At 29.4% G+C, this 13,036-nt stretch overlaps 1 protein-coding gene across 1 annotated transcript; it reads left to right on the top strand.

The window, feature by feature from the left end:
- The first annotated feature begins 674 nt into the window (after positions 1-674).
- Positions 675-2,501, top strand: LOC125419670 (desiccation protectant protein Lea14 homolog). The gene is made up of 2 exons (XM_048466087.2): positions 675-974; positions 2,150-2,501. Exons 1-2 carry the CDS (start codon positions 769-771, stop codon positions 2,397-2,399), a joined length of 456 nt encoding a protein of 151 aa, XP_048322044.1. The 5' UTR covers positions 675-768; the 3' UTR covers positions 2,400-2,501.
- The last annotated feature ends 10,535 nt before the right edge of the window (positions 2,502-13,036 follow it).

Below are 13,036 nucleotides of genomic sequence, written 5' to 3'. Positions count from 1 at the left end.
TGAAAATTTCTCAAACTAGCAATTTTTATTTTTTATTTTTTTTTAAATTTCTTCAAACTAGCGATGTTTTTGTCAAGAAAAATATTCAAAATGGGAGAATTTAATTAGATTCTTTTTCTTTGCCCCCATCCATTAGGGGGAAAAAAATCTCATGTTTTTGTTCAGATGTCAAATATTAAATGAATCACCTTGTTTTGTTTTTATTTATTTATTATTTTTTTTTATTTTTATGCAACATGTATGGCATGTGATGGGCCAGAATAAATATGGTATGCATTTTTATTACCAAAAAGAAAATACATATAATATGCATTTCACCTTCATATATGTTCATTCTCACACACAGTCATTAATTTTCCACCATTGAGATCTGGAAAATGCTATATATTAAAAAAAAAGAAAAAAAAATCTGAAAAATGACTTGCAAGCAAAAAAGAAAAAGAGATCTGGAAAAAGACCCATCTATAATTCTTCTACAAAATCCAAAAACCTTAATTAAAACCCCAAAATTTTATTTGGTAGCGATCTCTCAGATCTCTTAAGGCGGAGAAAACCATGTGCAATTCCTACACGCATACGTGTACTTTCCGTAAAAAAACACCAAAGTGACACGTGTCACAAATCCACATGTGCCCCCCTGCACCAACGCTATATTTATACGCAGAAACCAATCTCATTTTCTTTCCACAGCAGGCTCTGATCTCTTAATCTCGTTAAATCTGTGTGTAATTTTTGGGTGTGCGTGTTTGGTGTTTGGTGTTTGTGAAAATGTCGCAGTTAGTAGACAAGGCTAAGAACTTCGTAGCCGAGAAGGTGGCTAACATAAAGAAGCCGGAGGCAAGTATAACAGATGTTGATTTCAAGAAGCTGAGCCGGGACTCGGTGGAATACCATGCCAAGGTCGCTGTAAGCAACCCTTATGGCCATTCCATTCCCATCTGTGAGATCTCTTACACCCTCAAAAGCGCTGGCAGGTAATACAAATTTCTTCATCATTTTTCTGATCTGCTTTTCATTCTTTACTGTTAGGAATATCAACAGGCGGGACGGACTGGTTTTTGAAATTTCATTCCTATTTCCATGGAAAATTTTCTATCTCGTTTATGCGGTTTTTTCCCTTTTTTTATACATTTGGGTGATTTTTTTCGTTTTTTTATTATTTATATAAATTTTTTTTATAATTTTTGTTATAATAAAATGTAAATAAAATGATTAAAATATAATAAAAATATAATAAAATATATTAAAATAGATATTTAAAATTGGAAGCTTAGTGTTGGAGAAAAAAAAAAATGTATATATATATCGGATCGGATTCGAGATAGGATGTTTATTTTCTATTTCCGATCCATTTTCGGTTTGGATTTTAAACTTTTATCCCGAATTTGTCCGATAATTTTGATTTTTGAGAAAAAAAAAAACCATCCCATTAGAAGTGTGTACCCCGTAGGAATCAGATCGTGCGGGACAATTGTTTGTTCAATTAGTAATTTTTTATCATTATATTTCAAAAATATAAAAGTTTTATTATTTATTAATATTTTATTTGATAAATTTTACCTTGATTATTTAATTTTATTATTTTTTATTTTAAAATTTTAAAAATTAATTTTTTAATAATAATTATTTAAATTACGATATAGATATATATATATATATATATATTTCACATATTTTGATATATTATTGTCCACTTTGTAAGTGTCAAAACATTTATTTTCCTAAATTCATAGCTGTACTGATGACTACAGTTATCGTCTGTCTTGTTTGACATTGTTAAAAAGCTCTACCAGTAAATGTCCATATCCATGTGAGGTTTGGTAGACGGTGGATGGTAGCATGACCCATTTTAATATTTATTTTTATTTATTAAAAAAATTAAGAATAATAAAAGGTCTTTCATTTTTTTTTTCCTGGTAGCTACCAATTAATTTATCAAATTATTTATTAAGCATATAATTAAATATAAATTAATTAGATAATGATATATGTATATTTATTAAATAATTAATTTAGTAGTCTAGTTGGTGTTTCTAATATTATTTAAAACATTTATATATTCACACACCTCAGGCGAATATGAAATTTATTTATTTTTGTTTAATTTGTTTGTTATATAAATTAAATTATAAATTATTATAATATATAGGGTAATTGCATCTGGGACAGTACCGGACCCTGGGTCTATAGCAGCAAGTGACACAACGAATTTGGACGTGCCAGTGAAAGTACCACACAGCGTGTTAGTGAGCTTGGCAAGGGATATTGGTGCTGATTGGGACATTGACTATGAGTTGGCTTTGGGACTTACCATTGATCTTCCTCTTATTGGAGACTTTACCATCCCACTCTCTACCAAGGGAGAGATCAAGCTTCCTACTCTCTCCGATATGTTTTAATTAGTTATTTATTTCTACCTCTTCATGTTCAAACTTTCTTTACTTAATTTCCTTAATTGTATCTTTTCTAATATTATACACATATATATATAATTACCAATATGACCCTCTCTAAAACAGTATTCTTGGTGTGATAAAAAGTAGAGAACAGAATTGATGAGTGAAAACACAGCTATGCCTTATTTGATATTTGTGATGGTCATTGGTTGAAAGTTGGGAAACAGCAAATTTAAATTTTCTTCTGTTTTTTTCCACAACAGATGGAATTTTGACAAACAATGAGAAATGAAAATTGGAAGTAAAATTGAGAAACAGATGGTTTTAAGGAACTTACCTCCCATTGACTTAGGAGAGATAGATAAATTATACAGACGGAATTAAATTTGTGATTTTAAAATGAAAGGAAAGATGCAATCAACTAATATGGATGACATCGGTGGATTCTTTTTTGCTCATAACTAATCGTTCTTTTTAGTGTTAGCCAGAGAATTTTTTTTTTTAAAAAAAATTGTTTTTTGGGTTTTCTGTGAAAATAATTTAAAATTTTGTAAAGGTAACCGCACACACACACACACACACACACACACAAAAAACAAGAAAATTGTGATAAATGGCCTTATAAATAAAATTTTTCTTGTACACTAAACAGTTTAATAATAAAAGTTATTATTTTTGTATAAAATAATCCGAGTTTATATTTTTGCATCCCAATTGAAAAATTTTTAAAATTATATGCTTTCAAAATTTTATTTATGTTTTTTTTAAAAATATTAAAAAAAATGCTTGATCAACTTTATTTTATAATTTTATATAAATTAAATATAATTTATTATATTTATAAGTAGTTCTTAAATTAAAATTTTATTTTCAAAATTATTTTTAGGGGGGCTTCTTTAATGCTTATTGCATACATTAGGACTCATAATTATGTGGAAGTTACACGTTAGTCCCATCTACTTAACAGAATTATGGATGGAAAATGGATTAAGGATTAATGGAGCAACAATTAATTTACTTTTCGAGATAAAAATGTCAAAAATAAAATAAAATCAAGAATATGCATAACACACTAAAAATTAGGATCCAGAGGTTTTAAAAAAAAAAAAAAAAAGGGAAGGGGAGGAAGGAAAAAAAAAGAAAAAGAAAAAGAAAAAGAGATGTGGTCACGTATATGAGGTGTTATCAACAATCTTGGTATCTTTTTTTAACTTAAAGTTCACAATCAACGTGCACAAGCAATTAATTAATGTGATGAAATAAGCACCGAGTGTGCGTCCGTATTTTTCCCAAGCACACAAACAGATGTCTGTCATACTCACACGCTAAAAAGGTGGTAGTGAAATAAAAATCCCACATCCATAAAATCAAAAAGTGATTTGACACTTTATAATTTGATACAATCAACGTCATGCTGCCGTGCCTAGTAACGGGAGCATATAACCCAAGTGGGGGCAATAAAGTAATGGAAAAGTAAGTAGTTTAGGTCCATTGAAGATTCGGTTGAGGCAGGGCCTGGGCTTCAGCCCAGGCCTTCCTCACCTGTGCACCATACCACCTGACCTGGGTTGTCTGTCATGTGCATCTAAGTTGTGGACTCTTCAGCCCTGTCCAAGGTCTCTTCGTGGACCTAGATGCTATGGGCTTGAGTGGGCCCATATTTATATGGGTTATACCAAATGGGCTATCCTAATAATCTGACCATTACTTTTTGATATACTCATTAATTCCCATTCCGGATTCAGGTATGGATTTTGGTATCCAATATCCGGCCCAAACCAAACTTTTTTTTTTTTTTTTTGAGGGTTTAGGTTAGTTTCTATGTGACTAGCATGGGCTAAGTAAATTCAAAAAACCAAAAAAAAAAAAAAATATATATATATATATATATGGGATAATTGAATGAAAAAATTAATTAAATTTGTTTATACCTGTAATTCAAGTTTTTTTATTAAGGTAAATCATAAACAAACGGTTTAGGCAAATCATTAATATTATTTCTTGTTTATGGTATGTAATTACTTTTTTATATGTCTATTGATTAATTTACATTGAGTTTGGTAAAACTTATTTTGTACATTATAATTAACTAGAATTATATTAGACTTTTGTTTTCAAATTTGATTAATTTGAATTAAATTATTGATCAAAATTAATTTGTACCTTATTAACTCAAATTAATTAGAATTAGACTTTATTTTTTAATATGATTAATTTTGCATTAAATTAAAACTAGTAAAACTTAACTAATACTGATTGATATATATGCAGTTAATACTATTTTTTTTTTTCTCTAATCAAACTTGATTGATGAACATAAATAATAAGGAAAAAAAATAAAAAATAAACCAGGTGGAACCGTGAAAGACTTGATATATTGAGGACATAAATAAGATAAACAAGAATAATCCTGGGATTGAGATTGATCTCTATTAAGTACCATAGGAATAGTTGAAGGATGGCAGAAAAATTTCTCGGAGACATTGTCTTTTTAGCAGCCCTGAAATTCAACCAGATAGCTATATGAATATGATATTATGTTAGAGTAATAATTGAAAAACTAGTTGAGAACATATTAAAAATCCAAACAAAGTAGATCCAGTAGTGGGAGCAAACAATTGCAACATGTTGGATATTTTTCAAAAACAAAAAACCAAGAATGATAAAGAAAACTCATCTCTTATTCTCCTTATTATTTATTCCTATTAATATGATTAAATAATACTCCATAAAGCTCGTCTATGAAATAATCATGTTTTTTCCTTCTTATTATTAAAACTATTTCACATAAAAATTTTATACACTAACACATATTCATATATTCGTATATGGATATGTTAAAAATGAAATTTTAATATTATTAATATATAAATTTTAATAATGAGATTGATCTGCTTAAAATATATGTAATTATAAATAAATCATCTATAAATTAAAAACATGTTTATAGGATAAATAATAAAAAAAAAGATAATTAAACAATATTATGAAAATTTAATATAGAAAAATTAATTACTTGCAAGAAATTAAAAAAAAAAAAGATAGTTAGAATAAAAAGTTGAAAAAAATATTTTATAATCTATATATTAATATCTTTATTGGCTTGCCATATTTATTTTATTTTAAAATAATAAAATTTTATATATGATAATTAATAATAAGATTGATATCTTTATTTGTATAATATATACATTTATATTTTTGTTTTTTTGTTATATTTATTTTATTGTCAAATAATAAAATTTTATTTATGATAATTAATAATGAGATTAATATTCTTATTCAATTTCTTTTTGAAATTTTAAAATATAAGGTAAAAAATATGTATATAGTAAAATATATTCTTTTGCTCACAACTAATCATTCTTTAGTGTTAGCTAGAGAATTTTTTTTTTAAACTTTTTTTTGGGTTTTCTGTGAAAATAATTTAAGATTTTGTAAAGGTAACCGCAAGAAACGATGTGCTTGTATTGTAGTTGAACTAAAGTAAAATGCCCAATAACCAATGCCAACCACATATTTTTCCAAACAACAAAAATGATAATCAACTTCATAAAATCCATTTTATAATTGATGTGAAAGAGAATATGGCTCATTCTTATTTTGGTTTTATACTAAAGAATATGGGTTATTTTGTAACAACCCGTACCAAAATACATATGTTTTTAATAAGTTTAACCAAATTTGATTAAGTTTGACCAAGTGAACAATATGTTGATCCAAATTGACTTTTTCAATGGTCAATATTTTTGGTTTGACTGAGTATCGTTGTGTAGATTTCATTGATATGATTTCATAGACTGGTGGTACGTTAAATTCTGAGTAATGGATAAAAATTTATGTTTCTGAGAAGTTTTAAACATAAGATTTATATCAGTGTCCAAACTAGTTCCCAGTTTTTGTCTGTTAATGACCCAAGGCTCTATATAAGCCTCGATAAGCAGGCCAAACAGGAAAATAAAAGTCCAAAATATCAATTTCATCCCCAAAATATGAGAAATTCTCCCCTAGACCCATGGATCCGAACGAGGTTTCAACCCGTTTAACGACGAACCGGGTCATCGCCGTTTTTGCCCATTCCGGACACTAAGTTTGTACATTCACCAGGGAGGAAGCCCACGTCAAGGTGAGCTTGGCTGTGAAATTTCACGACGAATGGCGGCCAAATGCGCCCGGATCTGGCTGGAGAAGACGATAGCGACCGGTGAGGTGGGTTGCCAAATTTTTGTATTTTTCGGCCATTTCAAGCCAACCCATAGACCTTCTCTACCATTTGTGGACCCTTTGAACTCATTTCCATGGTTATTTTGCCCAGATTCTTCACCGTTTGAGAGATACGACAATAGGAAGTTCGGTCAAAACTTCAATCGAGTTTTTCGGCCACCGAAGGAAACTTTGGACCAAGGTGAGCTCAATGTTGGGTTCCTTGTCTCTTGGGCTTTTCGTGGATATAAATTTTGTGAATTTTGGAGGTCGTTTGATAATTTTTCCATTTTTGGATCAATTAGTTAATCATCGGATAAATTAGGACTGTGTTTGGACAAAATTGGTCAAATTGGTTAAAATTAAAGTCAGATTAGTGAAATTAGATATTATTAGGACCCATTAGGAGGTTCAATTTTGAAATTTTAGGATTCGAGTGAAAATCTCCAATTTTAGATATCAAATTCTAAGCGCACGCGGTACAATTGAACTGTTCGGTGTCCAATTTATATAATTTTAGAGTATCATAAATTATTTTAAGACATTTGGATCATACAAATGTCTTTGGTTTAGTTTTTTGGAACCTAAAAAATATTTTATTATATTACAGGTACTCGAGTTGAGCCTGAAGGCGATCCTGCAGAAGAGCAGGAGTGAGCCTCTATAGTACTATGAGTGATTATTATTTTTAAAATGTTTTGGGTATATAGAATAATATATATGTGTGGTTGGATATTTTACGTATGTACAAATTGATTGAAAGGATTGTTTTATGCATATATAATATTTGCTTTCACTTATATGAGTTATCATTTTATGTGGATTTTAATAAGATTCACTACTAGAATTGCGTTGATAAACGACGTAATAAATGCGTCGCACAAAATAAATAACGACGTATCGCACGGTGTCGCCTAACATCCTGTCGTTAAATTTATAAGACAACAAGCGACGCAGTATAAGAGTCGCCGATCTTTGAGTTTTTAACGATGCATATTTACTTTTAGCGACGCATTAATATAGTCGTCTATTTAGCAACACATTAATAAAGTTGACTATTTAGCGACACATTAGTAAAGTCGCCTATTTAGCAACGCATTAATAAAGTGGCTATTTAGCGACGCATTAATAGAGTCGTCTATTTAGCGACGTATTAATAGAGTTGACTATTTAGCGACACATTAGTAGAATCGCCTATTTAGCGACGCATTAATAGAGTCGCCTATTTAACGACGCATCGACACTTTTAGCGACGCATTATTTATTAATGCGTCGCCCTTTTTTTTTAAATTTTATGAAAAATGATTAAAATAGTAAAAATATAAAAATAATTAAAATACAAAAAACTGAATACTAGCTTCATCCAAAATAAATAGAATATAAAAATTTTAAATAAATATTTTGTCATAACAAATTAATTATCAAATAAATTAAATATCATCTTATTGACATATTTTTACATAATTTGTAAGCTATTGTATTTTTCATAACAAATTTAATATTAATTAAACTTCCATGAATGCATATTCATTGAGATGGAAGTTGACATCCTCTTGTTAACGATATTACATCTTCATACTGCATATGGAAACATTAAAAAAGTTATTAGTACTTATGCAAAATAAATAAAATATTAGTCATTATTAAATTTGTAATTTAGTAAATAAAAATTTAAAGAATATTACCATTGTTCTTAAGATTTGACGAGGCACATTTTTCCCCTCACAGTCATTACAAACATAGTCACTCTCACATTCATCCTTATTATCATTTTCATTGATACTTGGAAACTATATGACAAATGGATTGTGAGCTATCTTTGTATCTCCAAGAACATCTTCTTCAACAAAAGTACGATGTTGTGGTGAAGTTAAAACAATAGACTATCTTGATTCAAGTTGATCTTCAAAATAAAATACTTGTTGAACTTCACAAAATAATGTCAAGTAATATCACAAACATAATTTCTACAAAAGCAAGATTAATAAAACCCAATGAACCTAAGCTGCAATTAAAATGGAAAAAAAAAAAAAAAAACAACCCACCTCATGTCAAGAAAAAAGAAACTCACCTAAGCTATGGAGACAAAGAAAGAAGAAAACCAAAAAATCACGAGGGCGATACAGAGAAATCCAGCTTCTCGGCCGACAACAACGTAGGCAAATGAAAAATGAAACCTGAAATATCTCACTCTTCAAGTCTCTCTTAGATTGCTTCCAAATCTAATATCGATTAGGTAGTGTACTTGATGCAGTTTTAAAAAAGAAAAAATGGATTCAAAGGAGCGCGTAAAGATTCTAAAACGCGCCAAAAATGTTCAAAAAATGGCAAGAACGCACATTTTCTCCCAATTGCATTTTTTTTCTTTGATTAATTTTTTTATTTTTCAACTACAAATAAAAATTGAAAATATTTCTTAAAAATGCGAAGCAAAATATCGAAGATTACTGTTTATTTTTCTGTTTCCAAGTACATTTTTATTTTTAATAAAATTTGCATGTCTTTCAAAATTTTTGTTTTTGTTAATTGAGAGAATAGGCGACGTATTCTCTTCAAGAAGGATCGCCTGTTCTTTAATTTTGGGATCAAGCGACGTATTATGGTCGAAAAGCGTCGCCTGTTTCATTTTTTTATATTTTCTTTATAATCTTTAAATAATTTTTTAATTGTTGATCTACAAATATATTTATGTAGCAATCCAATGAACATAAATTCCATTGGTCTAAAAATAGAAAATAGTTTTGTCAATGGTCTTCTCAGTTATACATATATGTGTATAGACGAGACACAAAATATCTCAAGACCTAATTTGAGATAGGATGCCGAATATAGAATTCTAATTCAACAAGCATTTATTGACCAATTTATCTAGATAAGTATGTTAAATGAGCTTAGCTTTCATGTGTTTGTGGTCATTGATAGTTTGCTTGTTTTTAAAAATTGAAAGTCTATTAAATTGCTTTTTTTTAAATAAAAAAATAAAAAATAATTGAAGGAATAGGCGACGCAATTCCATTAAAACACGTCGCCTATTCCATTTTCTTTTTTTAATCTTTAATTAGTTTTGTTGATTGGTCATCTACAAATTAAAAAAAAAAAGCATATTTGCAAAACTAAAAAATTACTAAAAATAACTTTCAAATTGAAAAAAAAATTAAAAATTGGTTGGATGAAATGGCGACACAGTTGTTTACAAATGTGTCGCCTTTTAGTCTATTTAGCGACTCTTTCTTAAAAGACTGTATCGTCTAAAACTAGACTAGCTAGTTCTTATTGTATTATTACATCCAAGTGATTTGGCCTGGTGGTGTGGTGATTTCTTGAGAGTATAAGAGGTCCTAGGTTTAGTTCATGTTATGATCCTATTTTGATTTTTTTTTTAAATGTTTAAACAAAAAAATTGGGAAAAAAAAGGGGATGCATTTGTCACAGAATGCGTTGCCTGTTCATCTATTGGTGACGCATTGTTAAAATAATGTGTCGCCTAACACTATATTAGCTAGTTTTGTTATATTAGTACATACAAGCCATTTGGCTTGGTGATGTGGTGATTTTTTGATAGTATAGTAGGTCCTGGGTTCAATTCTTGTTATGACCCTATTTTGAATTTATTTTTTTTTATATGTTTAAACAAAAAAATTGAAAAAAAAAAAGAACAGGCGACGCATTTGTTGAAGAATGCATCGCCTGTTCATATATTTGGCAACACATTGTTTAAATAATGCGTCGCCTAACACTATATTAACCAGTTTTTGCTGTATTAGTACATATAAGTCATTTTGCCTGGTGGTGTGGTGATTTCTTGAAAGTGTAGGAGGTCTTGGGTTCAATTCTTGTTATGGTCCTATTGGGTTCAATTCTTGTTATGGTCCTATTTTGAATTTATTTTTTTTAAATGTTTAAAAAAAAATTGAAAAAAAGAAAAAAACAGGCGACGCATTTGTTGAAGAATGCATCGCCTGTTCATGTATTTGGCGACGCATTGTTTAAATAATGCATCGCCTAACACTATATTAAACATTTTTTGCTGTATCAGTACATATAAGTCATTTGGCGTGGTGGTGTGGTGATTTCTTGAGAGTGTTGGAAGTCTTGGGTTCAATTTTTGTTATGGCCCTATTTTGATTTTTTTTTTAAATGTTTAAACAAAAAAATTGAAAAAAAAAAAAAAGAACAGGCGACGCATTTGTTGAAGAATGCGTCGCCTGTTCATGTATTTGGCGACGCATTGTTTAAATAATGCGTCGCCTAACACTATATTAACCAATTTTTGCTGTATCAGTACATATAAGTCATTTGGTTTGGTGGTGTGGTAGTGTAAGAGGTCTTAGGCGACGCATTTGTTGAAGAATGCGTCGCCTGTTCATGTATTTGGCGATGCATTGTTTAAATAATGCGTCGCCTAACACTATATTAAATAATTTTTGCTGTATCAGTACATATAAGTCATTTGGTTTGGTGGTGTGGTGACTTATTGAAAGTGTAGGAGGTCCTAGGTTCAATTCTTGTTATGGTCCTATTTTGAATTTATTTTTTTTAAATGTTTAAATAAAAAAATTGAAAAAAAAAAGAATAGGCGACACACTTGTTGAAGAATGCGTCGCCTGTTCATGTATTTGGCGACTCATTGTTTAAATAATGCGTCGCCTAACACTATATTAACCAATTTTTGCTATATCAATACATATAAGTCATTTAGCCTGGTGGTGTGGTGATTTCTTAAGAGTACAGGAGGTCCTGAGTTCAATTCTTGTTATGGTCCTATTGTGATTTTATTTTATTTAAATGTTTAAAAAAAAATTGAAAAAAAAAAGAACAGGCGACGCATTTGTCTTTTCATGTATTTGGCGATGCATTGTTTAAATAATGGGTCGCCTAACACTATATTAAATAATGCGTCGCCTAACACTATATTAAACAACTTTTGCTGTATCAATACGTATAAGTCATTTAGCCTGGTGGTGTGGTGATTTCTTGAGAATGTAGGACGTCCTGAGTTCAATTCTTGTTATGGCTCTATTTTGATTTTATTTATTTTTAAATATTTAAACAAAAAAATTGAAAAAAGAAAAAGAACAGGCGACATATTTGTTGAATAATGCGTCGCCTGTTCATCTATTTGGCGATGCATTCCTAACATAATGTGTCGTCTGACATTATATTAACCAGTTTTTGCTGTATCAATACATATAAGTTATTTGGCCTAGTGGTGTGGTGATTTCTTGAGAGTGTAGGAGATCTTGGGTTCAATTCTTTTTATGGCCCTATTTTGGTTTTATTTATTTTTAAATGTTTGAACAAAAAAATTGAAAAAATAAAAAAAAGAATAGGCGATGCATTTGTTGAAGAATGCGTCGCCTGTTTATCTATTTGGCGACGTAACACTATATTAAGCAGTTTTTGTTGCATTAGTACATACAAGTCATTTGACCTGGTGGTGTGGTGATTTCTTGAGATGTAGGAGGTTCTGGGTTCAATTCTTGTTATGGTCCTATTTTGATTTTATTAAAAAATTAAAAAAAAAAGTGAAGAGAGAACAGGCGACGCACAATCTTACTGGTCCGTCGCCTATTACACGTATAACAAAAAAAAAAAAAAAAAACCTCAGTTATGTTGCTCTAATATTTTTATGGGTTATTTGTTGTTGAATGAAAATTAGATTAATTAAAAGAACTAAAAAAAAAAAAAAGGTGAAGAGAGAATAGGCGACGCACAATCTTATTGGTGCGTCGCCTGTTACACGTATAACAAAAAGAAAAAAAAAAAAACAACCTCAGTTATGTTGCTCTAATATTTTTATAGTTTATTTGTTGTTGAATGAAAATTAGATTAATTAAAAGAACTAAAAAAAAAAAGAGGAGGAGAGAACAGGCGACGCACAATCTATATAGTACGTCGTATATTTATTGAGTTTTTATTGACGCATTAACCTCAGAGTTGCGGTTTTATTTTTTCAAACGTGTTTGTTTCATAACGTCACTAAGTGAGTGTCGCTATATATCAATTTTTGCATAGTGATTTTTATTAATTTTTAGCTTTGATGAGTTCTTAGTGAACCTGTGAATTATGTTAATTAAATATACTGGTATTTGAATTGAGATTTTAAATCGTTTTGGAAAATAATTGATTTGAGAAACAGATCGAAAATTTATATGATTTTAAGCATGTTCAAATATTTTATAAATTTTTAGGTGCTTAAAATCGGTTTATGGTGAACATATTTCACTGTGGTATTTCTGGTTTTCCCATAAAATGATGATTTGAATTTTTTTTTGAAATATTAAAATAAGTTATTGAATTTGAATATTTATTCTGAATTATGATATAGTACTGGTTGGAAAAAAATACGTATGCTTTTACAAAGTTGTTTTAAGGATGCTGTATCGTTTATTTATAAATTGATGTACCATGTAATGCCAATATCTTGTATTAGTATT

The sequence above is a fragment of the Ziziphus jujuba genome, chromosome 11 (assembly GCF_031755915.1).
Source record: "Ziziphus jujuba cultivar Dongzao chromosome 11, ASM3175591v1".
NCBI lineage: Eukaryota > Viridiplantae > Streptophyta > Magnoliopsida > Rosales > Rhamnaceae > Ziziphus > Ziziphus jujuba.
The sequence above is the reverse complement of the archived record's forward strand: the minus strand, read 5'-3'. Positions and strand labels throughout refer to the sequence as shown.

Coding starts and splice junctions, on each gene's coding strand:
- LOC125419670 (XM_048466087.2), top strand. CDS start 769: ATGTCGCAGTTAGTAGACAAGGCTAAGAACTTCGTAGCCGAGAAGGTG. Junction 975..2,149: donor ACCCTCAAAAGCGCTGGCAG/GTAATACAAATT, acceptor TATAATATATAG/GGTAATTGCATCTGGGACAG.